This window comes from Sordaria macrospora, chromosome 7, assembly GCF_033870435.1.
Source record: "Sordaria macrospora chromosome 7, complete sequence".
In the NCBI taxonomy this organism is placed as follows: domain Eukaryota; kingdom Fungi; phylum Ascomycota; class Sordariomycetes; order Sordariales; family Sordariaceae; genus Sordaria; species Sordaria macrospora.
The window spans coordinates 1,561,796-1,584,226 of NC_089377.1; the positions used below are offsets into that span (position 1 = coordinate 1,561,796).

The 22,431-nt window shown below is 52.2% G+C and overlaps 6 protein-coding genes and 2 non-coding genes across 8 annotated transcripts; 3 read left to right on the forward strand and 5 right to left on the reverse strand.

Moving 5' to 3' along the window:
- Window positions 1–1,994: 1,994 nt before the first annotated feature.
- SMAC4_03268 (uncharacterized protein) lies at window positions 1,995–4,630 on the reverse strand. The gene is made up of 2 exons (XM_003352899.2): window positions 3,926–4,630; window positions 1,995–3,821 (listed from the first exon to the last, which is right to left on the reverse strand). Exons 1-2 carry the CDS (start codon window positions 3,984–3,986, stop codon window positions 3,142–3,144), a joined length of 741 nt encoding a protein of 246 aa, XP_003352947.1. The 5' UTR covers window positions 3,987–4,630; the 3' UTR covers window positions 1,995–3,141.
- A 552-nt stretch (window positions 4,631–5,182) lies between these two features.
- SMAC4_03267 (uncharacterized protein) lies at window positions 5,183–9,038 on the reverse strand. The gene is made up of 3 exons (XM_024655448.2): window positions 7,525–9,038; window positions 6,560–7,472; window positions 5,183–6,499 (listed from the first exon to the last, which is right to left on the reverse strand). Exons 1-3 carry the CDS (start codon window positions 7,816–7,818, stop codon window positions 5,607–5,609), a joined length of 2,100 nt encoding a protein of 699 aa, XP_024511335.2. The 5' UTR covers window positions 7,819–9,038; the 3' UTR covers window positions 5,183–5,606.
- A 1,390-nt stretch (window positions 9,039–10,428) lies between these two features.
- SMAC4_03266 (uncharacterized protein) lies at window positions 10,429–14,210 on the forward strand (the record flags this gene model as incomplete). The annotated part of the gene is made up of 2 exons (XM_003352897.2): window positions 10,429–12,183; window positions 12,236–14,210. The coding sequence occupies 2 exons, from the start codon at window positions 10,429–10,431 to the stop codon at window positions 14,018–14,020; spliced, it is 3,540 nt and encodes a 1,179-aa protein (XP_003352945.2). The 3' UTR covers window positions 14,021–14,210.
- Window positions 14,211–14,570: 360 nt separating this feature from the next.
- On the forward strand, window positions 14,571–16,057 carry SMAC4_03265 (uncharacterized protein). The gene is made up of 4 exons (XM_003352896.2): window positions 14,571–14,709; window positions 14,809–15,018; window positions 15,460–15,528; window positions 15,649–16,057. Exons 2-4 carry the CDS (start codon window positions 14,971–14,973, stop codon window positions 15,808–15,810), a joined length of 279 nt encoding a protein of 92 aa, XP_003352944.1. The 5' UTR covers window positions 14,571–14,709; window positions 14,809–14,970; the 3' UTR covers window positions 15,811–16,057.
- A 209-nt stretch (window positions 16,058–16,266) lies between these two features.
- SMAC4_03264 (uncharacterized protein) lies at window positions 16,267–19,131 on the reverse strand. The gene is made up of 2 exons (XM_003352895.2): window positions 16,709–19,131; window positions 16,267–16,602 (listed from the first exon to the last, which is right to left on the reverse strand). The coding sequence occupies exons 1-2, from the start codon at window positions 18,666–18,668 to the stop codon at window positions 16,460–16,462; spliced, it is 2,103 nt and encodes a 700-aa protein (XP_003352943.1). The 5' UTR covers window positions 18,669–19,131; the 3' UTR covers window positions 16,267–16,459.
- Window positions 19,132–19,235: 104 nt separating this feature from the next.
- On the reverse strand, window positions 19,236–19,307 carry SMAC4_14084. Its single transcript has one exon. It is a non-coding gene; the product is annotated as a tRNA-Cys (tRNA).
- Window positions 19,308–19,409: 102 nt separating this feature from the next.
- Window positions 19,410–19,481, reverse strand: SMAC4_14085. The gene has a single exon. It is a non-coding gene; the product is annotated as a tRNA-Cys (tRNA).
- A 1,219-nt stretch (window positions 19,482–20,700) lies between these two features.
- Window positions 20,701–22,417, forward strand: SMAC4_03263 (uncharacterized protein). Its single transcript, XM_003352894.2, has 3 exons — window positions 20,701–20,973; window positions 21,113–21,529; window positions 21,607–22,417. The coding sequence occupies exons 1-3, from the start codon at window positions 20,941–20,943 to the stop codon at window positions 21,787–21,789; spliced, it is 633 nt and encodes a 210-aa protein (XP_003352942.1). The 5' UTR covers window positions 20,701–20,940; the 3' UTR covers window positions 21,790–22,417.
- The last annotated feature ends 14 nt before the right edge of the window (window positions 22,418–22,431 follow it).

Here is a 22,431-nt window from a genome sequence, read left to right on the forward strand (position 1 = left end):
AGCTCTTTCAAGATTAACAAGGGCCTTCGGATCTCGCGTCAACTCTTCTGCGACTTGACTTCGGCCGGCATGCCTATCGCCTCCGAAATGCTCGATACTATCTCCCCTCAGTTCCTTGCGGACTTCATCTCTGTCGGTGCCATCGGTGCCCGTACTACCGAAAGCCAGCTCCACCGCGAGCTTGCCTCCGGTTTGTCCTTCCCTGTCGGATTCAAGAACGGTACCGACGGTAACCTCGGCGTTGCGATCGACGCTATTGGCGCCGCTGCCGCTAAGCACCATTTCATGGGCGTGACTAAGCAGGGTCTGGCTGCTATCACACGTACCAAGGGCAACGAGCACGGTTTCGTTATTCTCCGCGGTGGCACTAAGGGCCCTAACTACGACAAGGAGAACATCCAGGACGCTAAGGAGACTCTCGTCAAGAAGGGCCAGAAGCTCGCTATCATGGTTGATTGCTCTCATGGTAAGTCTACAATGCTTGACACTTTCAAGTTCGAACAGTGACTGACGAAACTTACGATAGGCAACTCCAACAAGGACCACCGTAACCAGCCGAAGGTCGCCAAGGTCGTCGCTGACCAGATCCGCGAAGGCGAGAAGGCTATCATTGGTGTTATGATTGAATCAAACATCAATGAGGGAAACCAAAAGGTTCCCGCTGAGGGTCCCTCTGCCCTCAAGAAGGGCGTCTCCATCACTGATGCATGCATCGACTGGGACTCCACCGTGTCTACCCTCGAGGAGCTCGCCGAGGCCGTCCGTGAGCGTCGCGAGGTCAATGGTGGCCTCGCGAGCGGTGTTGCCACCCCTAAGCCTAACCCTCTCGAAGAGGACTAGAAGATTTCCTCTGAGCAGAGTGGTGGGACTGGTAGGGTGAGAAAGCCGGCTAAGCATGGAGAGCTGTACGAGGAATTTGTGGTGTTCAGGCCACACGTGATGCACATTGATGATATTGAGGATTTTCCCCATCCGTGCGAGCAGATCTGAAGGCACTCAGCAGCTTCTCTCATCAATGCGAGCGGTCCTGAAGGCACTCAGCAGCTTCTCCCATCAGTGCGGACAGCCCTCAAGACATTCACAAGCTTCTCATCTCTGTGCGGAGACTTTTAAGTTTTAAGAGGGTATTCAAAAGGAAAACGGTCAACAAAAGTTCTTGCTTTGCAGTTTCATATATGAAGGGAAACCAAAAACAGGCACGGTTATGGAGTTAGTTGCGAGCAGTGATTGTTGCATAATCACCTACTCAGATGTTCGGTGAAGCATATACACTTATACCCATTTCTCTGAACCTCTATAGGCATCTACAGTAGATGGACGGTCAGATAACAGGAGCAAGACTCTTTCTCTTCTTCTAAACTTTCATGGTCATCTCGATAGACAGTCTAGGTGATGGGAACAAGACTCTTCTTCTGAACTTCTATGGGCATCTAGATAGATGGTTCATATAATGGAACAAGACTCTTCTTTTTCTTGTGGACTTTGATTTTGTCTTCGTCCAACACCACGGGCAGTGATGACACTGGAGTGAATCCAACTTTGTTGACTTTATGAATGTGCCATTTTGAGGCTCTGTGACAACAAACAGTGCGTTTTTTTATCCCAAGAGGGCTTTAATTACCAAGTTACGCTTATCAGTATATCCTCTAGTCTTCCTACAAGGAGTCACAGCCTACCTCTACACTGCAGTGTCAGACTTTCCGCTTGCTAGAAACTCCAATGTAGGTATCCGGTAGACGTTGCAACTTGTGCGACGCACAAGGCAACGAAAATGAAGCAGTTGATGGTTGTATTTTTGTTGCTAGAAGGAGAAAGAATCTGTGGAGAGGTCTGGAGGGCTAAAATGCCAGGAAGAGAGGCCGTGCGTGGCGTGGTGTGCGTGAATGGCACCCGTGCACGTGCCTCCAACACAACTACCATACATCATCATCCCAACTACACTGAAAGGTCTTGAGGTCTGTGCAAGACATGCATACATGTACCGAAGCAAAGCCAACTGCTTTGTAAGCTATTTGCTAGGTAGAGGTAAGCTTGGAGAACAAGACAGGGCAGGTAGGTGTAGGTTAATGGAAACTCAAGTTTGAAACGCGAAGTGAAGACATGCAGATGGATGATCAATTTCAAAGTTGACTTGAGGGATGGGTCTCCCATCCACTCAGGCATGACCCGACATGAACCTAGTTGGGTAGGTCTGACTCCTCCTCTCACTACTGGAATCGTACCGCTGGCTCCTAACTAAGCTACTTACCCTGAAAGAAGACTCAAGGCACCGCAAAGTAACATCTTACTAGGTACGTAAATAAGCTGGATGTATATATAGGCCCTCTAAACTCCGTCTGCAGCTGACTAGAATGAGTTACGTAGTAATCTCGGATGACCCTCTGTTCCTCTTCCAAGTTCCAACTTCCACAGCATCTTCTTATCTTAGTCCTTTGGGGACATAGAGCCTGGGGCGGGGCCACGTTTTTTATTTCTCAGAGCTTTTTGTTCTGAGAGATAACATTCCAGTCCAACTGAATCCTTCCTTCCAGCCTGGCTGCAGGAAGAGGCATGACCCCAATAGCACACCTGAACCGGCTTTAGACAAGTTGTCTGACGAACTATGAGGGTGCTTCACCATCACTCAACACACCGCTTCCACTCACAGAATCTGGTTTGAACCAAGCCAATCCTGGTACTGGATCGTTCCCAAGACACCCTGCGACCCGCATCAACTCAGCCAAAGCCTGTCGAAGGCCTTGCTAGGTCAGACATTCCCAGTGCTGTACTGGGCCTAGTTGACTGAAACTGAATCAAGTGAGACGAGAGCGGTATTGCGTGTCTATCAACCGGTCCACCCAGTTGGTCGTCTGTGGACTTCTGCTCTCGATATATCATCTTGGCCTTCCAAGATGGCAGTTTTGGTTCTGTTTCCTGGATTGGGCCGAGTCACAGTCACTCCCATACTTCCTCGTCGGATGACATTGGCAAGCCATTCGTAATGCTGTAAAGCGTGTGCACCTCATGAATCAACCCACACGCACGCACGTTCGATCACATGTCAAAGCCCCAAGCAAGCCATAACCCATAATGCCGAGAACAACCCGTACGTAAACAGTCGTAACATTCCTTCATTTGTCCAAACTTAAACTTTCATCAAAGTCACCGTCCTTCTCCTCCAAGTGGACTATACGCCCCTTGTCCCGCCCCTCTTCCACCCCCTTGACCTGACCAAACTCCCCCAGCAAAAACCCTCCTAAACAGTCCTCCTCCCATGATACCACCACTCCCCACACCAGCACTCCCACCACCCACCGTACTACTTCCCCCAACACCACCCATAAACCCAGCCCTCCCCCAATCACCACCACCTCCCCCTACTCCAAACCCACCAATCTGCCCTCCCCTCTCCAAAACTTTTCGTAGGCCCGCCCATCCCAACAACCCCGCCGTGCCCAAAATGAAACCCCAAACAATGACCTTGTCCTTCCTGCTATCTCGCTGGAAACACGTCGTCGTCACATCCTTTTCTTCGGCGTCCTTGCAGATGGGCAGGTTGTACTGCAGGCAAAAGGCGCGGTTGCATTGGGTGCAAGAACTCGAAGCTGCGCGTTTGGAGCCGACGGGATGGAGGAGAAGCTGGGATGTTTGTGGATGGTTCGGATTCGGAGAGCGGACTTGGTTATTGGGAGATGCTGTGGCAGTGGCGGTCGCGGTGGGTTTGGATGGTGGTGATGGGTTGGCCGGGTTATTGGGACCAGAAGCTGGGTCGTCGGGTTGTGGGCCGAGACGGATTATGGTGCTGTTGGAGAAGCAGGTGCATTTGCAGAAGGTTGGGGCGGCTGTGGTGAGGATGAGTGTTAGTATTTAGGTTCAGGTTGGGGAGATGGGAAGATGGAAGAGAATGGGGAAGAAAATGGAAAGGGAAGGAATGGAAGTAACGTACAAGCGCTGACGAGAGAGAGGAGGGAGAGAAGCAGGATAGTGAGAATGTGTATTCGCGCCATTGTTGATTGATTATGATTATGTAGATATCGATAGGTTCGAAACGGCAATGAGGATCACGAAGCGTTATCGGCGCATTTGGTGGTTTCGATTTATGGGTTTGGTCGACTTGGAATATCGAAGTGTTCCCTTCGGTTGGAACAGCTTAATCGCAGCGACTCGATCTCGGTGAGTGCGCGCAGGCCGGTCGGTCGGGGGATTGATGGATCGGAGCCTTGGAGACGGCAAACTCGATATATCGGACGGAAGCTGTCCGTCGTTGTAATCGTTGCTGGTTCCGCGCAAACAATGCCATGCGTGAGAGACGGGAGACTCGACGACGTTGCAACTTGCGGGCGCGGCGACGGGAAGCGGCTGGGGCTCAAGCCGTCATCAACTTCCCAGCAAGTGGCTTGTGCCTGCTCTGCCTGCCTCTGCTGCCGTCTGCTGTAATGCGCCACATCATTCACCAATAGCTGTGGCAGGTGCACACCTGCCCATCACCTGCCACCTATTCAGGTGGGGCTCCACCCAACCCAACCAGTCCCACCCAGATTTGCACTCGTGCACAGACCAACCACACCCCCTTCTCCCAAGGGTATAAGAAGACCCCAAACCCATCGCTCTTCTTAGCCTTTTCTTTCCTCCTTTTTTTCTTCGCCCTTCGGGGCAATTTGGTCAATTTGAAACGATACAGAGAAGATTAGCATGGCCCCTGCACTAAGGATGACACGCTACTCAAAGAGACGCTACCAATTTTTTTTTTTTCACTTTGTCTCCCAGCTCAAGGGTTGGGACATTGGGAAGAAAACTTGCTCGCTTGGATTGATTGTCTGCATGGGATCTTCTGTCGTTCCTGTCTTTTTGTTCAAACGTTGATTTGCTTGGATGTCTTGTACACTCATGATCGTCACACTTTCCGTCGCTGCTGCTATCGTGATTCAAAGGAGCACGTATCGTGCCTTTGTGATGTCGCTCGTATTGTAAATATCATTTTGGCGAAGTTACCGTTGGAGGATCGCGAATACAAGTGTGACATGACATATTGCCGCTTGACATTCTCTCTTCTTATTATCGCCAACTGTTTGGTGCTCTCGCTCCCTCCGGCTATAGAAGCCAGCCACATCATTCTATAATCCACACATCGACGTCCATTCGGTTGGTATCTGTACTTTTTGACTTCTATTGTCTGATGCCCTTTGGTGTCACAAATTCGAAACGACCATCAGTTTTACAGAAAGATTTAATTACATATGCTATTGGCTTGCTACATAGCGTCATCGCAAATACTCGCTATGGACTCAATGGTACGCGATCTCTCGAAGGAAGTGTTTATCAACCTGCCAACGTCCCGATGTCTGCTGCGAAATGATAAAACACACACATCATGATGTGCAAGCTATGTGTGTGTAGAAGCCAAATATCCGCAACCCATGGGTATCGTGTCCTCTATCAATGCCGGTAAAATATGAAAGTTTTGAACTCCAAACACCTTCTCCCTCTGCTCTGTCAATGCTGCATGCAGGAATGCCTACCAGCACAAGACTCACACCTGTTCTTGTGGCCTTTCTACATGTATGTACCACTGGCACCCCTAACCGAAAACGCTGAAACCGCCCCGACCAACACCGAATGCCCGCCGTCTAAGCCAGCCCAGCCGTAGCACTCATCCGACTCAACCTGCGCTCCGACTTGGTGGTCCCGGTGGCAAGAGGACTGAGAGCCGGACTGACATTGAACTTAGCAAAGTCAGCCGCGTCACTCAACCGACTCATCCGGCTCACCCTCCGCTCGGCCTTGGTAGCCGCGCTGGTAGGAGGAGGACTGAGCATCGGGCTGGTGTTGTTGCCAAGGGGAGTGTCATTATCGTTGTTGAAATTGTCGTTGAAACTGGTATTCGGCCCCTTCGCAGGTGTACAAGGCGTGCCAGGCGTACTCTTACGAAGTTTATTCGCCTCCTTGTCCGACGACATGCCAAACCAGTTCTTCTTCACGGTCGTCCTCCTGATATCCTTCCAGCCCAGGAAGAAGGCGCTCACCACCGCGAGCACGCCAAACCCGGCCGCCAGGTAGAACACGTTGTGGACGCCTTCGAGGTAGGCGCGCATGACGTATTTCAACAAATCTCCCATCTTCTCCAAGTTTTCGCGATCCTCCGGCTTGGAACTCAGGCCGATGGTGCCGTTCCTGATTAGCACCTCGACTTCCTCGCGGGACATGATGTGCTCTAGGGCCATGGAGATGGAGTGCGCGAAGATGTTGTTGGCGAAGGCAAGGACAAGGGCGGTACCGAGCATTTGGGTGAACATGAGCAGGGTGATGGCAATGGTGGTGTCGATCGGGTGCATGTTGGCTGTTTGGACGGCGATGGTGGGCATCTGTGTGCCAAATCCGCGGCCGGCGCCGTTGATAAGTTGGTAAACTGTGATGATGCCGAAGTGGGTGCCGCTCTTGATCGTGGACATGAGGCCGCAGCTGACAGAGCAGAGTACGCCAGCGATGACGGCGTAGGGAATGATGTAACCGGTTTTTTCGACTAGAAAAGAGGGGACTTGTTAGCGTTGTGGGTGCAAAGGTGCGAAGGAGGCCGACTTACCCAGGAAACCTCCCGCGATGCCAAAGAAAAGCTGAGCACCAAAGCCAGGTAACAAATCCAGACCGCTGGTAGTGGGCGTCTTTCCTTGAATCGACTGAAAGAAGATGGGAAGAAAGAAAGACACGCAGTACACCGTTGTCATGATGAACCACTGCGTCAAGGCGCTGGCCCAAACGACTTTCTTGGTCATGGTGCTGACTGGCAGCAGAGCGTTGTCGCCTTTCCTGTAGTTCCAATATCCCCAAACGCCGAAGAGCAGAGTAGAGCCGGAAAGCGAGCCGAGAATTGCGCCGCTACTCCAGGAGAAGGGGCCGCTGAGCTGAGCAGTTGTGAGAACCCAGACGAACAGGAAGACGGCGGGAGCCAGAAGTGCAAAGCCGAGGAGGTCAAATTCGCGGTGCAGCCTCCGGATAACCTTCCAGGGATGAGGCTTCTCGATCTGCTCCGGAACCTGCATGAACATGACGGGGAAGAACAAAACCATTCCGACTTCGAGGTTGATTTTGAAGCAAGCGCGCCAGCCATCCTTGGTGTGTTGTGTCAGCAGTCCTCCAAAGAGCGGACCGGCTCCAACACCCATCTGAGCAAAGGCGATAACGCAGCCAATGACGGACGCACGGCGCTTAGGGGTGGTGATAGCGGTGATAATCGTGAGACCGCCATTCCAGATGCCACCCGCTCCAAGGCCCATAACAGCGCGGCCTGCGATGAGCATACCCGAGGTATTGGCCACCCTGCAGATGTAGGATCCGACCATGAAGATGAGCAGGAAGAAGTTGAAGGTCCATTTGGTGCTGAAGCGGGTGTAGATCTTGCTTGTCAAGGGCAAGACGCAGGCGTTGGCGAGCTGAAAGGCAGTGGCGTACCAAGCGATATCGTTGATGTTGTGGAATTCGGCTGAAATGGTCGGAATCTGTGGCAGCGTCAGCGATTGGAGTCTTTGTAGGAAGCGCAGAGTGACTTACGGCTGTAGAGAGAATCGAAGTATCCAGAATCATCAAGAAAGCCGCAACCGTAACGCAGATAAGAGCCACCCAAAAGTTGACGCGGGGTACCCAGCTGACCAAAGTTGTGGAAGCCTGTGAGATAACGCTCATGCGATTGGCGTTGCGGGTAGTTTTGTCTTGGGGGGGACGCTCTTCAAAGGGGACGTCGACCAATTCCACCTCGTCCATCGATGAGGGTTGCGCCGCTTTGGCGCGCGGCGTAAAGGGCGTCATCGTGGGTTTTCGAGCTGCATCCGGATACGGGCAATACATCAACTGCGCAAGTAAAGCAAATTGAAGCAAATGGTGTAAAAGCTGGAGAATAATTCGGGAGCCGCGACGATCGAAGTCGAGAAGAGAATTGAGTTCGAGGGCAGAAGGTCGGGAAGAAAAAGCAAGGGGGTTAACCTGGCAGCCCCAGAACTACCCTTCACTTGATGCCCGTGAAGGTTGTGCCCATGGGGAAAGCTTCGGACGACGCCCAGGTTTTCCTCGTGCTCGTCACTCCGCGGCTCAAAGCCTCAACGGTCCGGTGGAAAAGCCGGTCAGAAGCGGCGGTTTGATATCCGGGTGGGCCACAATCGCCAAATAAACCATCGCCAAAACATTTACACCGTGACTGCTGCACTTGGCGCCGTTTCACAACCCACATCAACCTCGTGTAACAAAAATGCAAGTTTATTACAGGATTGGTGAGAACACGCGATCGCGGGAAGCCGTTAGTAAAAGCATCGCCATAGACAGACAGGTAGCGGAAGAAGCAAGCTGGGCCCGCGGGAGATCCCCCAGACATCGGGCTCCGGAGACTTGACATTCCACAGCGGGTGAGCTGAGTTTCCGGGATTTCATGGACCGTTGGGCCGTACCTATTGCTCGATCTTGTTTGCTTTTGCACCATCCTCGAGAAGGACAATCACGGTTGAGCCGGTCGACAAAGGATCGCTTGACACTGAGCGCAACGTCCAAGAGTGCCTTACTTGAAAAGCTCCAATGCCAGGGATTTGCCCTCTAGCTCACCATATTCTTCAGGCTTCGTGAAGAGAAAACCGATATTTTGCATGGTCTCTCTTCGGTTGATAACTCGGAAATGTCGTGGTGTTCAGAACACCGCGTAATCCAGATTCGAGCATCGTAGCCAAAGTAACGGTCAAATGTTGGCACAAATCCATCTTCCGAGAAGAATGGAGGAAAGATAGTTCGTCGAAAGAAGTGATCACAGGGCATTCCAATTGCAGCCAACAATTGAAGTCAGTGGCATGAGTGGTGTTGATGTTTAACAGAACGTCGTTGTTGACTGTGGAGTGTTCTTGAGGCTGATGGAGCTCCTGCCGTTGCAGCCAAACCCCTGTCCATGTCACTCAGTCCAGACCCCACTAGAGGGTGGGGTAATCATACCGGGATGGTTCGTGCGCTTCTTTGCCGGCCGGCAACGTTACCCTTACCTTTACAACAAGCAAGTCTCCTTCAGCGAACAACAGAACACCCGCATGCTCCAGAGATCGAGTCTTCCAACAATGACCTGATGCCTCGGAAAGCGATCTATTGACGAGAAATACGAGGGATTTTACACGACTTCATATCTCTGTTGTTTCGTCACTATCCTCTTTGGCTTGTTTCCGTCACCAGCTGCCTTATCCCTTCCTACGGCAGCTGTGAAGTTTGTCAACTATGTGCCCGATGAGTTTCTTGCTTTCTGGCCATCACCTAGTTGTGTGTCAGGGCAGGATTACTCAACATGGTCCTTGAGGTTTAGGACCATCCCAATGTTGACCCTCGACAATTCAACCTTAGAAATGTGGAGGTGAGTCGGATCCGAAGCCACAACGGCGCCGTATGTTCAGCTGAGCTCATTATTGTTGAGCACATCCGCATGCTTCCAGGTGACAATCGTGTTGTTTCCAGAAGAAAAATGCCCGGATGAGCGAACAATACCCCTGAGAGCGATATGGGAATAGCGCCAAATATTGAGAGAAAGTCGGAAGGGGAGCCTGGACACCGACTGACCCTTGTTCGTGAAATGAAATCGGCAACCGCAGGGGCGGATCGCGCTAGAACAAAAGGTGGGCAAGTGCCGGTTGGCGCCTGGAGGCTGCTGTCAATTTAGTGTAGTGGCAGGTTCCCCTGAAGAAGCCGATCCGTGGAACGTCATTGGAGCGCACAACCTGTGAACCTCTCTGGCCACCACCTCCAGCCATGGCCATGATGCCGGCCGGAGCCCCGGTCTGAGGTCATTTCCCGTTTGGTCCACTTTCCTATCCATTTCCATGTCTTTGACAAGCATTTGGCTTCTTCAACTTTATTGCTTCGGTCGTGTGGTTCGTCACCTCATTTCACGGGGCAGGAAAAAGAAGGGGAGAAGGGAAGAGGAAGGCGTCAACCGATTCCCGATATCGAGTCCTCCAGTCCCAGCCCTAGCACCATCTCCTCTATCCCCATCCCAATCTCCTATTCTTTCTCCAGACTCGACCTTCTCCTTCCTCCTTTACTCACTGAGATCTAGGCGTCGACACTGCCATTTACCAACTTTTGTTTACTTTGCTATTTTCGATTTACGACTGACCTCAAATTATTGCTACCTACCTTAATTTTTGCTTGACAGCGCTTCCATTGGACACTCCCGACCGACTTCGAAGCTCTCCACCATCTGCACAACATCTTGCATCTGCCCTTGCATGCCGATTCAGGTTGCGACTGCATGAATCCGCACCGTCCAAACGCCAGGAACCTTTCCCGTTGACAAGCACGACCTTGCCTCGATTCATATTCGACCAATCCTTGATGCGCCAGGATATCATACTTAAGACAGGATAGCTGTTTGCTCGTCCACTCCCGTCCTTCGAAAACTTACACACCATCAACTTCGGCCAGCGATATTTCGTCAACATGGATAACAACTCGCAAGTCTCCGGCTCCCAGCCCAGACCTAGTGGTCTTCCTCGGCCGTCAAGGCTTCCAGTTCCTGGCCCATCCAGGCTACCCGTCCCGCGATCGACCTCGCTCCGAACATCCCCATCCCGGGAATCCTTGCCTACCGACTCGGGTCATACGGGATCGTCTTTGCAGAGCCCGAGACTTCGATCAACCACTTCCCGCGACCAATTGGCCTCTACCACGACGTCTAGAAGGCCCCAGTCCATGTTGATTGCACCTCCAAGGGTCGTTTCGTCTCCTCATGCCAACTGTGCCCGCGCTGCCTCACGCCAGGGACAGTCCCAAGTATCTGCCAGTACCCACAGAACAGCATCTCGACACAGCACCTACATCTCCCCATCCTCGTCGAGGACCTCCGTTGTGGGATCTTCCATTGCCGCTTCTAGGACAAGCCAGACACCACGAACACTTGCACCCAAGCGGCAGTCCTCCTATCAGTCTTTCTCGGCCTCCACGAGCAGCCATGCGTTACACAATACAGAGTCGATAGCCTCTGATGACAGCCCAACTTCTGCAGTCAGGCCGAACTCGACGTTAATAGAGAGAACGATCGAGACCCTGTCTCAGTTGCCCTCTTCGCCATCGGTGAGGGGAAAATCGGCTGCCTCTTTCTATAGCGATGGAATACCTAAGGGAAGAACTTCGTCCAGACCAACAAGTAGGCTTTCTCAATCTCACGAGTCTCTCGGTGCTTCGTCAAACCACGGGAGCAGGCCTGGCTCGAGGCTGGATAACGATGATGATGGCTCCAGCTTCCACGGAACATACGGTTCTTTGAGGCCACGACAGAGCGTCCAATCGTTCAACGCACCAGCGGCAAAGAAATCCGTCCCACGGACGTCTCGAATGTCTCTTTACGGGGATTTACCGTCCCCTGTTACCGATAATTACAGCCCCAAGACCCCGAGCCCTGAGAAGCCGAAAACCGCAGCACCGCGCGCCCTTGTCAAGCGAACATCTGTCTACGGTCTTTCGAAGAAGCCATCTGTGTCTAATTTGGACAAGGGAACCCAGGGAGCAGCAACCAGGAAGGCATCAATGGCGTCGCAAAGGTCAGCTGGGACATCTGTTGAAGGTAGTGTATCGGCATCGTCTGGAAGTACAGCAACGTCTGCCGATACGACCGAGACATCCCCAGCGCAAGCTTACAGGAAGGCCTCATCCACGTTGCGTGAGCAGATCGCAAAGGCGAAGGCTGCGGCCAAGAAAGCTGCAGTACAGCCGATATCCGAGTCTGCTCCTGCCCTCGGGAAGAAGACATCCGGCTTTGGCTCTTTTGGTGATGATTTGGGCTTTGCTTCGCATAATGATCCTTTCAACCAGCACAGGGATGACCAGTCACAGGCCAAGGTTCTACAGGCACGTTTTGCTACTGCTAGAACTAGCGGCCGCCTTAACATTGCTGCAATGGGCCTCAAAGAGATTCCGGTCGAGGTTCTGAAGATGTATAATCTTGAGGCTATTGGCGCCACTGGAGGGGCTTGGGCCGAGTGTGTTGACTTGACAAGATTCGTGGCTGCAGACAACGAGCTTGAGATGATTACCGATACGATCTTCCCCGATGTTGATCCGCAGGAGATGGTGGACGATGAGGACAGCGAGGGCAACATCTTTGCAGGACTCGAGACTTTGGACTTGCACGGAAACATCTTGGTGACTCTTCCAATGGGTCTGAGGCAACTTCGTCTGTTGACCTCTCTGAATCTGGTACGTGCATGGACTACCCTACTGTGTTGACTAATTGCTAACCGCCCATTAGTCCTCAAACAGGCTGGCCAACAGTTGCTTGGAGGTGGTGTCGCAAATCACCTCTCTCAGAGATCTGAAGCTCGGCGGTAACCTCCTCTATGGTGAACTCGATCCTTGCTTTGCGAACTTGGAGAATCTTGAAATCTTGGACCTGCACGGTAACAACCTCTCTTCGCTTCCTTCCAACTTCAGCAACCTCACTCGTCTTCGCGTTTTGAATGTTAGCGAAAATGCCTTCGAGTCCTTGCCCTTTGTTACCTTGGCGAAGATGCCGTTGACCGAGATCAACGCGCGCAAGAACCAGATCAGCGGTACATTGATTGATAGTTCGGTCGATTCTCTACCGTTTCTACAGACATTGGACGTCTCGTCGAACCAGCTCATCCACCTTTGCTCCCCAGCCAAGACTGTCACTATGCCTGCTCTTCTTCAGATTTGCCTCTCCATGAACCGCCTACAGGATCTGCCTGACATCAGAAGCTGGGCCAAGCTGCATACGATTGCGGCCGATGAGAACAACATCAACGCCATTCCGGAAGGTTTCACTCAACTACAGCATTTGAAGTCCGTTGATTTCTCGAGTAACGACATCCGCATCATCCCTAATGAGGTGGGCCGGATGGAGAACTTGACGATGCTGCGACTGAGCGGGAACCCTCTCCGAGAGAAGAAGTTTAGCACGATTAGCACGGATGAGATGAAAGGTATTCTGGCTCTTCGACTCGAACCACCTGAGGACATTTCCGTACCCGAGGTGGATGTTGTCAGCTCTGTACCAGAGGTCGAGGTGGTCAGCCCCAGCGATGCCGGCTTGAAAGGTCCTGACCTTAAGGATCTTTCCAAGGCAGCCACCGAGGCCTTGCCCAACACCAACGAACCCCCGGTTGAAATCATTGCCTCAGATCAAGAAGAGACTACCGTTACGAATAATGTATCTGAACACGACCAGCTTACTGCTGAGAGTGACGATATCGACGACAGCCGGTCTGATATGGATCAGTTTGCGACACCTCCAACTTCCGCCCGGGCCTCTCCCGCCCACTCCCGTTCCCAAACGCTTACGGAGGAGATCTGGGCCGTTAAGTCCGGCGGGGTCCTTGACCGTTCTGGCACACAATCCTCTTCGCTCCACCCTGCCATTTCCTCAAAGGTCGCTGCCGAACACAAAGTCTTCGAAATTCAGCTCCACCACAACCTATTCACCGCGTTCCCCGAGTCGCTCTCTTGCTTCGCCGCAACTCTGACTGCTTTGAACTTGTCACACAACGAGCTCGTAGCCGAGAAGTACGTCGGAGGGTCCAGCGGCGATGACCAGCTCGAACTCCCCGCCCTTAAGGAACTCAACCTCAACCACAACCACATTACTAGCCTGGAGCCCTTACTTGCTCGCCTACGTGCCCCGAACTTGCAAAAGCTCGACGTCAGCTTCAACCGCATTTCCGCTCTGCCCGCTGGCACCGCTCTCCGCGACGCGTTTCCGAACCTCACCGTCCTTACCATCTCCAACAACCACCTCTCCGAGCTGGATCCTGAGTCAATCAGGGGTATGCATGTAGTGGACGCGGCCAATAATGATATCGCACATCTGAACCCTCGTATTGGACTGCTGGGCGGAAGCGGTGGGTTGGAGAGGCTGGATGTTAGTGGCAACAGGTTCCGTGTGCCCAGATGGAGCGTGTTGGAGCGTGGGACGGAGGCGACGCTGAGGTGGTTGAGGGGAAGAGTACCCGTTGCGGAGAAGGCGGCATGGAAGGGGAAGGAGGGTGGTGATGATGAGGATTCGGATTTGGACTGAGTGGTGGGTTGATAGGAAACAGTGCATTGCATACTTGAAGGCACTTGAGGGTCGGAAGTAACACATGATACTATACGATAATGGTATAAACGGGATTGGAACGAAAGGAAAAGATTCCATTATTATTGGAATATGGTTGTGTTATTCCTCTTACACTTTGGTTGTACATATACATATACCATATGTTAAAGATTACTTAATGTTATTTATGGGAGGATGACGGATAATGGGTAGCCTGATGAGGCGTGTACATAGTTTACCATTTGTTGTAATGACTATTGTTAATTCCAATCGCTCGCTTGTTTTCTTAAACCAAAGTGTTTCGTATGCTTTATTCGTTTGTGTCTCTGAGGCGTGAGTGTCCTTCAGGTCCTCGAGTCCATCATCCGCGTTCATATCCAAGACGATTCAGGGGTAAATATGGGGACACGTACAACCCTAACCCAGAACCCACCCACATCCTTCCCTCTGAAAGGGCCACGCTTCCAGCGACACAAGAACAGGGGGTTCAATCAACGCGCCCAGCGCCAACCGCACCATCCACCAGCGCGCATCATTGCACCACCAGGCTCGAGCTCCCACTGCAATCACAAAGTGTCCCCATCCACCCATCCACCATCGCTCGTTTCCATTCATTCCTCGTCTCCGTCATCGCGACTTTCGAACTCGCATCACCAACCGCGACAACTGTATGTGCAAACCCATATCCCACGATACCGAAGCGACAGATACCGAGTCCGGGCCGAACTGAGAATCAACAAGCTTACCAAATCTGATTTCTGGTCTAGACTCTCCTTTTCCCAATTCCAACAGTCGATCGGTAACCTCACGGTCTCATCTCCAGCGAACGCAACCGAACACCTATCCAGACACACATACGACAGAGCCAGACCAAGAGCCACAGAAACCGAATACAGACGGACGAAACAAACAAACACGATACAGACACAATGACCCGCGCCCAGCAGACTATTTCTATTGCACTCCTTGTGAGCTCGGTACGTTATCTTCGAACTATCTGTCCCGGCCGACAATGACGACAACGATGGCGGCGACGACCATGACGACGACGAGGATAGCGATGGACGACAATGGCGACAGCTACGGCGACAGCTACGGCGATGATACAATGGAAGAAATGGAAGCAATGGCAGTTCCCCGGCCCGGCACACGACAGCAGTTTTAGGAGTAGTAGCAGCAGCGACAACCTGGTCTCGTGTTGTTCCAAGCGTGGCCTTGTATCGATCGCTCTACCTCTGCGCTCTGCTTTTGTTTTTGCCTTGCGCCTCCTCCCACTATCCTCTCATCGTCTACTTTGCCGTCTACCATGCCGTCTACCACGCCGTCGCCTACATCCCGTCTTAAAATGTCGAACCAACCAATCAATCAACCAATTCACTGCACAAATCGCTAACCATTTCTTTCTTGATAACTAACAGCTCTACCTCTCCCTTTACCTCGAATTGATTCCCCTCCCGGCTCTTATCCAGACGGCAATTGTGCCTGTGGTATGTCTTCCTCCGTCTTTCTTACGCCTTACACTTTACCCGACCCAATCCGACCCCAAGCAAGCAAGCAAGCTACTTCCTTCGTACGGTAAATGCTGACTGCAACGAAAAACAAAACAGCTCCCCTTCTGGGCCCTCGTCTCCTTCGGCGCCTGGGTCCTCTTCCGCCTCGGCTGGGGCATGCTCACCTTCCACGACACGCCCGAGGCGTACAAGGAGCTGATGGAAGAGATTAAGCTTGCGCAGGCGGACTTGCGGGCCAAGGGCGTTAGTGTTGATTAAGCTGCGACTGCGATCGTTGTCCAACCGATGGATGGAAGGGAGCCTTGTGGGAGCCTTGTGGCAGCAAGCAAGCAGCCAGGGCATGGAAAATATGAAGAAGAAAAAAGAGGCTTAAAAGAAGTGTAATGACGGGAACGGCCGTGGTGGGAATGTTACGGGGCCATGCGTGTGGATGGATGAGGTAGTGTCGGCAACAGTATGAAAACAAGATATAGTAATGAGATTGAAGCAGTTGTGGGGCATCGGCGTGTGTGGTAGAAATGGTTGTGTTGTATAAGTGATGTTCAACTTAAGCCCTTCTTGAGCACGTACGTCATGGGCGCTTGAAGAGAGAGGTCGTGATATGATATGTATGAATATCAGGCATGCTCCGTGTCCCTAACACAACACGCCTCACAAGCCATGATAAGGCGCTTTCAGCTTCCTTTCCTTTCCTGAGTAGCATGCTTCGACCATCAATACCACTTAATGCTCCCGGGCAGTCTGAATATGCAAATCCCAACTATCAATACCGTGTTACCATGCTCTGTCCACACCCCTTTATGTTAAGTATCGCAGGTTTATACAAACATGTACCTACTCAAAACAAGCCCTCAACCAACGCCCTTCATACATTGGGTATCATATCATCCATACCATCCACATCACATCATCTCTGCGGCTGTTGTGGCTCACCAGCCAACAAAGCCGCAACAGTCCTGACAGCATTCAACGGCTCTTCGCCGCCATGGATGAGCTCGTCGAATAGTGCTGGGATCTTGGCTAGTTGTTCGCGCTCGTCGTATTTATGCCCTATTATTAGTATAAATCTGGTCAGCAACTCAATTTATCTCATGGTGCGGGGGAGGGGGTTAGGGGAAAGGAAAGCAAAAAGCAAAAAAGCATAAGATATACTCACACTTCCCCGGCACCGCCACAAAAACCCTGATATCGCTCCTCGCCTCGCCTGTCCAGTCGAATTCAATCTTCCACTGCACCCTCAGCGAAGACTTTTGATCCCCACTGTCGTCACCATTCGGTCCCGGACCTAGTAGCAATGGTATATCATAATCCACACTCGTCCTGGTCATGTACGGCACCAGTTCCGCTTCTGGTGCTTTCTTGCCATCTTGTTCTTCATACTCCTCTTCCTCGTGGTCCTCGTCGTCCTCGTCCTCCTTATCTTGTCCATCCTCATCATCACCATCTCGACGAAGCGGTACCTTTTTCCTCTTTGTCCCCATCCTCCTCTTCTTCTGTCGAATCTTGCTTCTCTCCCTCCACCCCACCACCATATTTCTCACCGTTGCTTCCTTCTCTTCTCCACAGAGTTCCTTTTCCAAAATGCACCAAGTTCGAGCTCGTTCCTTGGCTACACGCACCCACTCGCCCATTGCCCAGCAGAGCACGCTGACGTTGTTGTGCAGTGCTGAACTCGTTTCTTCTTTTTCTTTCGGTTGTTTAACGATGCGTTCAATCAGGGGGGCGAGTTCGGCGGCTGCGGTTGGCGGATGGATTAATGGCACGGAGAGGTTGGTGATGGCGTAGGTGTTGGTGTTGGTGGTGAGCTCGAGGCGGGCGGTGAAGGATTTGGAGGGCGTGGTGGCTATTATGTGGTGTCTTTGGAGTAGTGGCTCTTCCTTGTTGGGTGATGGTTCCGACTCCGATTCCGAGGAAGACGGGGGAAGCGGGAAGATGGCCGAGGTGAAAGTCAATGGCGTGAAGACTTGGAGGTAAGGGAGCGCTTCGTCGGCTGTCATTGGCAAAGGGTGGTGGGATATTGGCGGTTTCTCCGAGGCTTTCTCGTCGTCGGCTGTAGTGGTAAATAGTGAGGGGAGATCGTCACCTGTCGAGGGAAATTTGCTGAAGGGGAGGAAGGCGATGGGGTGGAGAGCAGAGGAGAGCCATGATGTTGCTGCGGCGGACGGGTCGGGGTCTTTTTGTTCCTTGGGCAGTAGGACTCGTCGGCGGAGGAGGTCGAGGATTTCGATTGCGTTCGTTGGTGCTGATGGTTTCTGTTTGGATATGTGTGCTTGTCGGAGGCGCTCGTTTTCCCTGGTTGCGACGGCTAGGTCGCGCTCCAACTCAGCGATCTCGGCGAGAAGAGAGTCGCGCAACCGCTTCTTGTCTGCATCCGGATCCGGTGGTTGTAGGCCGCGTAACTCGGCCGTTGTCGGCTCTTGAGTATCAGAAGGAAGCTCGGTTGTTGGGATCAGCGCCGATTCTTTGGAAGGCTTTCCTGGAACAAGTTGCGCTGCCTTGGCCGACATGACAACGGGCGCACGCTTAGTAGGCGAGGAGCTCCTAAGTGTCTCGGCCAGTGCTTTGCTGCGCTTCGGTCTCTTAGACGGGGTATTGTGTATACCGGAAGGCGGGGTGCTGACAACTGGATCAGGATGTTCTGGTGTCGGCGGAAGGTCGGGTTCGGGAACGATTACTTTGGGCAGAACCCCGGGGACGGGTGATCGCTTCAGCCCTCGACCGCGGAAAGGGTTCAGGATTACCTCCTCATCTTCGGGAGCGGGTGGCGGAAGAGGGCGCGGGTTCGGTCTTTCTAGACTTCGGACGATTCCAAGTCGTCGGGCGGGAGATCGGAGTGGATTGTCGTCGCGCGACTCGGGTTGGGATCTGAGAGCTAGACTTATGCTCTCTCGTCGTTGTAGTACTTCCGGATTGTGCCTTTGAAGGCTTGCTCTTGTCGGGGATGCATAGGATGGACGCTTTGCGGAAGTAACTTTAGAGGAGTCTGGGGCAGGTGTGTCCTCTGGGGTGGTCTGGTTCGGTTGCTGTGTTGGGGGAGCTTGGGAAGGTTCATCGGATGGAACTGGCACCGAGCTACGCGGTGATGTTCTGCGCCGCTTGGGCGCTGGGTCCTCCATCACACGTTGTCGTCTTGTAGAATGGTAATTCAGGGTCGCGCCATAGTTCTGAATAGTTTCGAGCTCGTGGGCGCGTTGGATCGCGTGTGGAGTTGGGATTTGATGAACACTCGTTTGTTGGGTGAGTTGTATGTTTTTGTTTGGTTCGCCAATCCGTAATGTCAATATTCGGTCATGTCACTTCAAGACACACGAGCCACCTGTTTGATCGTCTTAAGAATTGCCAAGACTTTTGAACATGCTTCCCCAGGATGGCCTGAGCTTTTCAACGGAAACCACCATCAACCTTTTCCATGTCATGACTTCAAGAGCGGGCTCTCCGGCGTTGGGGACGAGTTGACTAGCAATAGGTTGGTAATTACTGGAAGATGAAAGTTGATGAGGACTGAAGAACAATGTCTTGCAAAAACATGGATATTCAAAGGAGATCGGATATTAGTCGACCTTGGAGAAGATTAGAAGGGCATTGTGGGAAATGATTTGCAAAAAGGTGCCAAAAGAAATAGCAAGATGTCAAAGATTGTGACTAGCAAAAAAGCTGCTAAGACGAGCAAAAAGGAGAAGTTGAGGACCGAACGCGATTTGAACGCGTGACCGTTCGGACTGCAGCCGAACGCTCTACCCCTGAGCTACCTGTCCTGTTTGTTAGAAATTCGGATTCCATGAGTCAAAATAAGCGCAGCATCGTGACCAAGGAGTTCAAAAAGTCAAAGGAGCAAAGACCCCAAAAAGATGTTGTTGAGGACCGAACGCGAATTGAACGCGTGACCGTTCGGACTGCAGCCGAACGCTCTACCTCTGAGCTACCGGTCCATAAGTTGCCAATTGTCCAATAACTTAAACTTATGTGGCCTTTCCTCCAAGCAGCAACAACAACAATGCTGTCTTTTAACGACATACCGAAGGACAAAGAGATGGAATACCACTCATCGATACTCATATTGGGAAATGACTGCTTACCTTGTTACAAGCCGCCCATTTGTCGTTCTCTAAGCAAGCTACCTATGAAGCCTCCTTTGGTAAAGTGCATGATTTCTTGCCCTCTCCCGCCTCTATAGAGACCAAGCGGTTTGAGCGGCCTAACACAAGTTTTGGATAGTCTGAAAGACACCTTGGTGGAGCACCCCTTTTCGATGTAAACAACCACCCTGGTCGACCGGAGCAGCTCTTCTCATGTGACAGGCATACAAGATCCTCGGCGTTGCAGTTCTTTGGCGTCGCCTCGATTCTTTGAGGGAACATAGACAGACAGAACCAGAAGCGGAGAAGGTCAAACGAGTCTCAACCTGAGCAATCCGTTTTAAACAGACTGTTTGTGTGTTCTCTCCATATAACAGCGTCGGCAACCTTTCTCCCGACACCGAGGAGACCGAAGCCGAGACAGGATGGCCGGAGTGCCAAGACGGCGAGTGGATATCGGCGGGTTCCGCTTTCAGTCCGAAAAGTGCGGGCAAAGCTGACCCACCCCTTCCGTCACCTTCACAAGTCAGGCAATGTCAGTGCAAATGGAACGAGGGAGAATGAATGCCAGAATGCCCTTCTGCGGCGCGTTGTGCACCGCAAGACGCAGGACCCCTCGCCAACCGAGCGCAGTGGACCTCGCGATGTTTTTGAAACCGTTCTGGTGATGCAGTTGCTCGTTTTAGCTGCCGCGGCTACCTAGGAGCCAGCGAACTTTTTTCAGTGAAATAGCTTCATCGCCAAGAATTTTAGCAAGCGACAAAAGAGGCGCGATTGGCGATGCGGGGAAAAGTTGTCAAAAATTGGCGCTGAATGGAGGAAATCGAATTTTCTCAGTCGTCCCGTGTTTTTTTCTGCATCAGTGCCTCACCTGCAGGTCCGCCCGCATGGGCAATGAATGGGATTCCGCGGCGGGCGCAGCAGTGGGGTCTTGACCCTGTGAATGAGTGCCCTGTGGGAGGGCAGGGGAGGGTTCGGGTTCAGGCTTGAAGACTGAAACTTTTTTTGCCTACAAGTCGCATATTTTTTTTAAAACCTCTCCTGTTCTCAAGGTTTTCGTTCTGTATCCTGTCGCAAACCTACTTCACGTACGTTTCCTGATCCCGTAGTGTTTTAAAAGCCGTCGTCTCCGTGAGCAATTTTGCCTTCCCAGCATCAATTGCTTTTTTCCCGTCAACTCGCGACTTCCAGACTCTCTTGTACAACTTGCTTATCCGTACCGTCCTTATCAGGATTCCTTCGTCCCACAACCCCGCCACCCATTCATACCAGTTACGTTTGCGAAACGATAAGCGCAAGAACAACCGCCAAAATGGTCGAGAAGCTTTACGTTACCTACAACGATGTTAGTCTGTTCCCGGATCTCTTCAGATCTGTCACGCCGGCGCTGTGCCCCCGCTGCGGCATTGTCCCAATGTCCTCGGCAGAATGTCAACAATCAACAATGGTCAACAATGGCGCTAACAATGTCTTGTCTGAATTAGGTGCACAACATGTGCCAGGAGATCGCTCCTAAGATCCTCGAAACCTTCAACCCCCAGCTCATGATCGCCATTGGCGGTGGTGGCTACGTTCCTGCCCGCATCATCCGCTCTTTCCTTAAGCGCCCCGGCTCTGCCAACATCCCCATCCAGGCCATCGGTCTCTCTCTCTACGAGTCTCTCGGTGACAATGTCGTTGAGGAGCCCGGTACCAAGGTTACCCGCACCCAGTGGCTCGACCTTACTGCCCTTGGTTCCATGAAGAACCTTGTCGGCAAGCGCATCCTCATCGTCGATGAGGTTGATGACACCCGCACCACCCTCGAGTACGCCGTCAAGGAGCTCCAGAAGGATGTTGAGGCTGCCCGTCAGGCCCTCGGCGAAGGCGAGGAGACCCAGTTCGCCATCTTCGTCCTCCACGTAAGTTGCCTGCTTTTTAGCAAATGCACAAAAGTCCCGCACATTACATTTTTTTCTAACGTGTCTGTGATCAACAGAACAAGGACAAGCCCAAGAAGGGCACTCTCCCCGAGGACGTCATCTCCCAGGGCCGCTACTTCGCCGCTCTCACCGTCGGTGACGAGTGGATCTGCTACCCTTGGGAGGCTGGCAACATTGAGGAGCACGACCGCAACGCTGCTGAGGCCAAGGCCAAGAAGGCTGCTGCCGCCCAGAACTAGACGGTTAGACATCCGGCTAGACGAAGACGAAGCGAGAAACAAAAGAGATACCCGGAGAAGAAAAATCACATATACATACCACGCCCCGATGACGAACACGAGGACCAAAGAGCAGCGCATATAGACGGGGAAGAGCATGGAGTTGGGATTTACAAAGGGAAGGTTATTCATGGTCATCATTACGGCGTCTCGGATGAGTATAGCGCAGCGAAGGGCAGCGAGGATGGGGGCTGATAGGTTCGTTATACACATAACACCCATTCGGTTACAACGACGTGGGGGGGCTTGGCTGGCCGGTATGACAATTGTCTACCCGACTCCAAGCCAGCTCCCCTTACTCCAGACCTAAGGGACGATTCCCGGCCCTACCGAAGGGCCATAGGGTTCGTCTGGCCACAGTAGGGCACCGTTTCCATATCCTTACCTGGTGGTTGGATATCTCGTCACCTCCGGGTTACGGCTTACATGTCGAGCCAAAAGCTAGTGTGGCTTGCGCCGCCTGCTAACCACTTCGCTGCCCGCCTTGCTTCCTTGGTTATGAAGCAAGGAAAGATACATTGAGAGCGCATTTCGCGCGCAAAAAAACAAGTAAAATTATACAAAACAAGACCAACCACTTCGATGAGCAAAGTGATATCATGA

What these genes read in the sequence shown, in the direction of transcription:
- SMAC4_03268 (XM_003352899.2), bottom strand. Translation starts at nt 3,986, where the DNA reads ATGGCGCGAATACACATTCTCACTATCCTGCTTCTCTCCCTCCTCTCT. An exon ending in CCTCTCTCTCGTCAGCGCTT is followed by an intron (nt 3,822 to 3,925) that starts GTACGTTACTTC and finishes TCCTCACCACAG; the next exon opens with CCGCCCCAACCTTCTGCAAA.
- SMAC4_03267 (XM_024655448.2), bottom strand. Translation starts at nt 7,818, where the DNA reads ATGTATTGCCCGTATCCGGATGCAGCTCGAAAACCCACGATGACGCCC. An exon ending in CTTCGATTCTCTCTACAGCC is followed by an intron (nt 7,473 to 7,524) that starts GTAAGTCACTCT and finishes ACGCTGCCACAG; the next exon opens with ATTCCGACCATTTCAGCCGA. An exon ending in CATCGCGGGAGGTTTCCTGG is followed by an intron (nt 6,500 to 6,559) that starts GTAAGTCGGCCT and finishes CCTCTTTTCTAG; the next exon opens with TCGAAAAAACCGGTTACATC.
- SMAC4_03265 (XM_003352896.2), top strand. Translation starts at nt 14,971, where the DNA reads ATGACCCGCGCCCAGCAGACTATTTCTATTGCACTCCTTGTGAGCTCG. An exon ending in TTGCACTCCTTGTGAGCTCG is followed by an intron (nt 15,019 to 15,459) that starts GTACGTTATCTT and finishes GATAACTAACAG; the next exon opens with CTCTACCTCTCCCTTTACCT. An exon ending in AGACGGCAATTGTGCCTGTG is followed by an intron (nt 15,529 to 15,648) that starts GTATGTCTTCCT and finishes AAAACAAAACAG; the next exon opens with CTCCCCTTCTGGGCCCTCGT.
- SMAC4_03264 (XM_003352895.2), bottom strand. Translation starts at nt 18,668, where the DNA reads ATGGAGGACCCAGCGCCCAAGCGGCGCAGAACATCACCGCGTAGCTCG. An exon ending in TGTGGCGGTGCCGGGGAAGT is followed by an intron (nt 16,603 to 16,708) that starts GTGAGTATATCT and finishes TACTAATAATAG; the next exon opens with GGCATAAATACGACGAGCGC.
- SMAC4_03263 (XM_003352894.2), top strand. Translation starts at nt 20,941, where the DNA reads ATGGTCGAGAAGCTTTACGTTACCTACAACGAT. An exon ending in TTTACGTTACCTACAACGAT is followed by an intron (nt 20,974 to 21,112) that starts GTTAGTCTGTTC and finishes TGTCTGAATTAG; the next exon opens with GTGCACAACATGTGCCAGGA. An exon ending in TCGCCATCTTCGTCCTCCAC is followed by an intron (nt 21,530 to 21,606) that starts GTAAGTTGCCTG and finishes TGTGATCAACAG; the next exon opens with AACAAGGACAAGCCCAAGAA.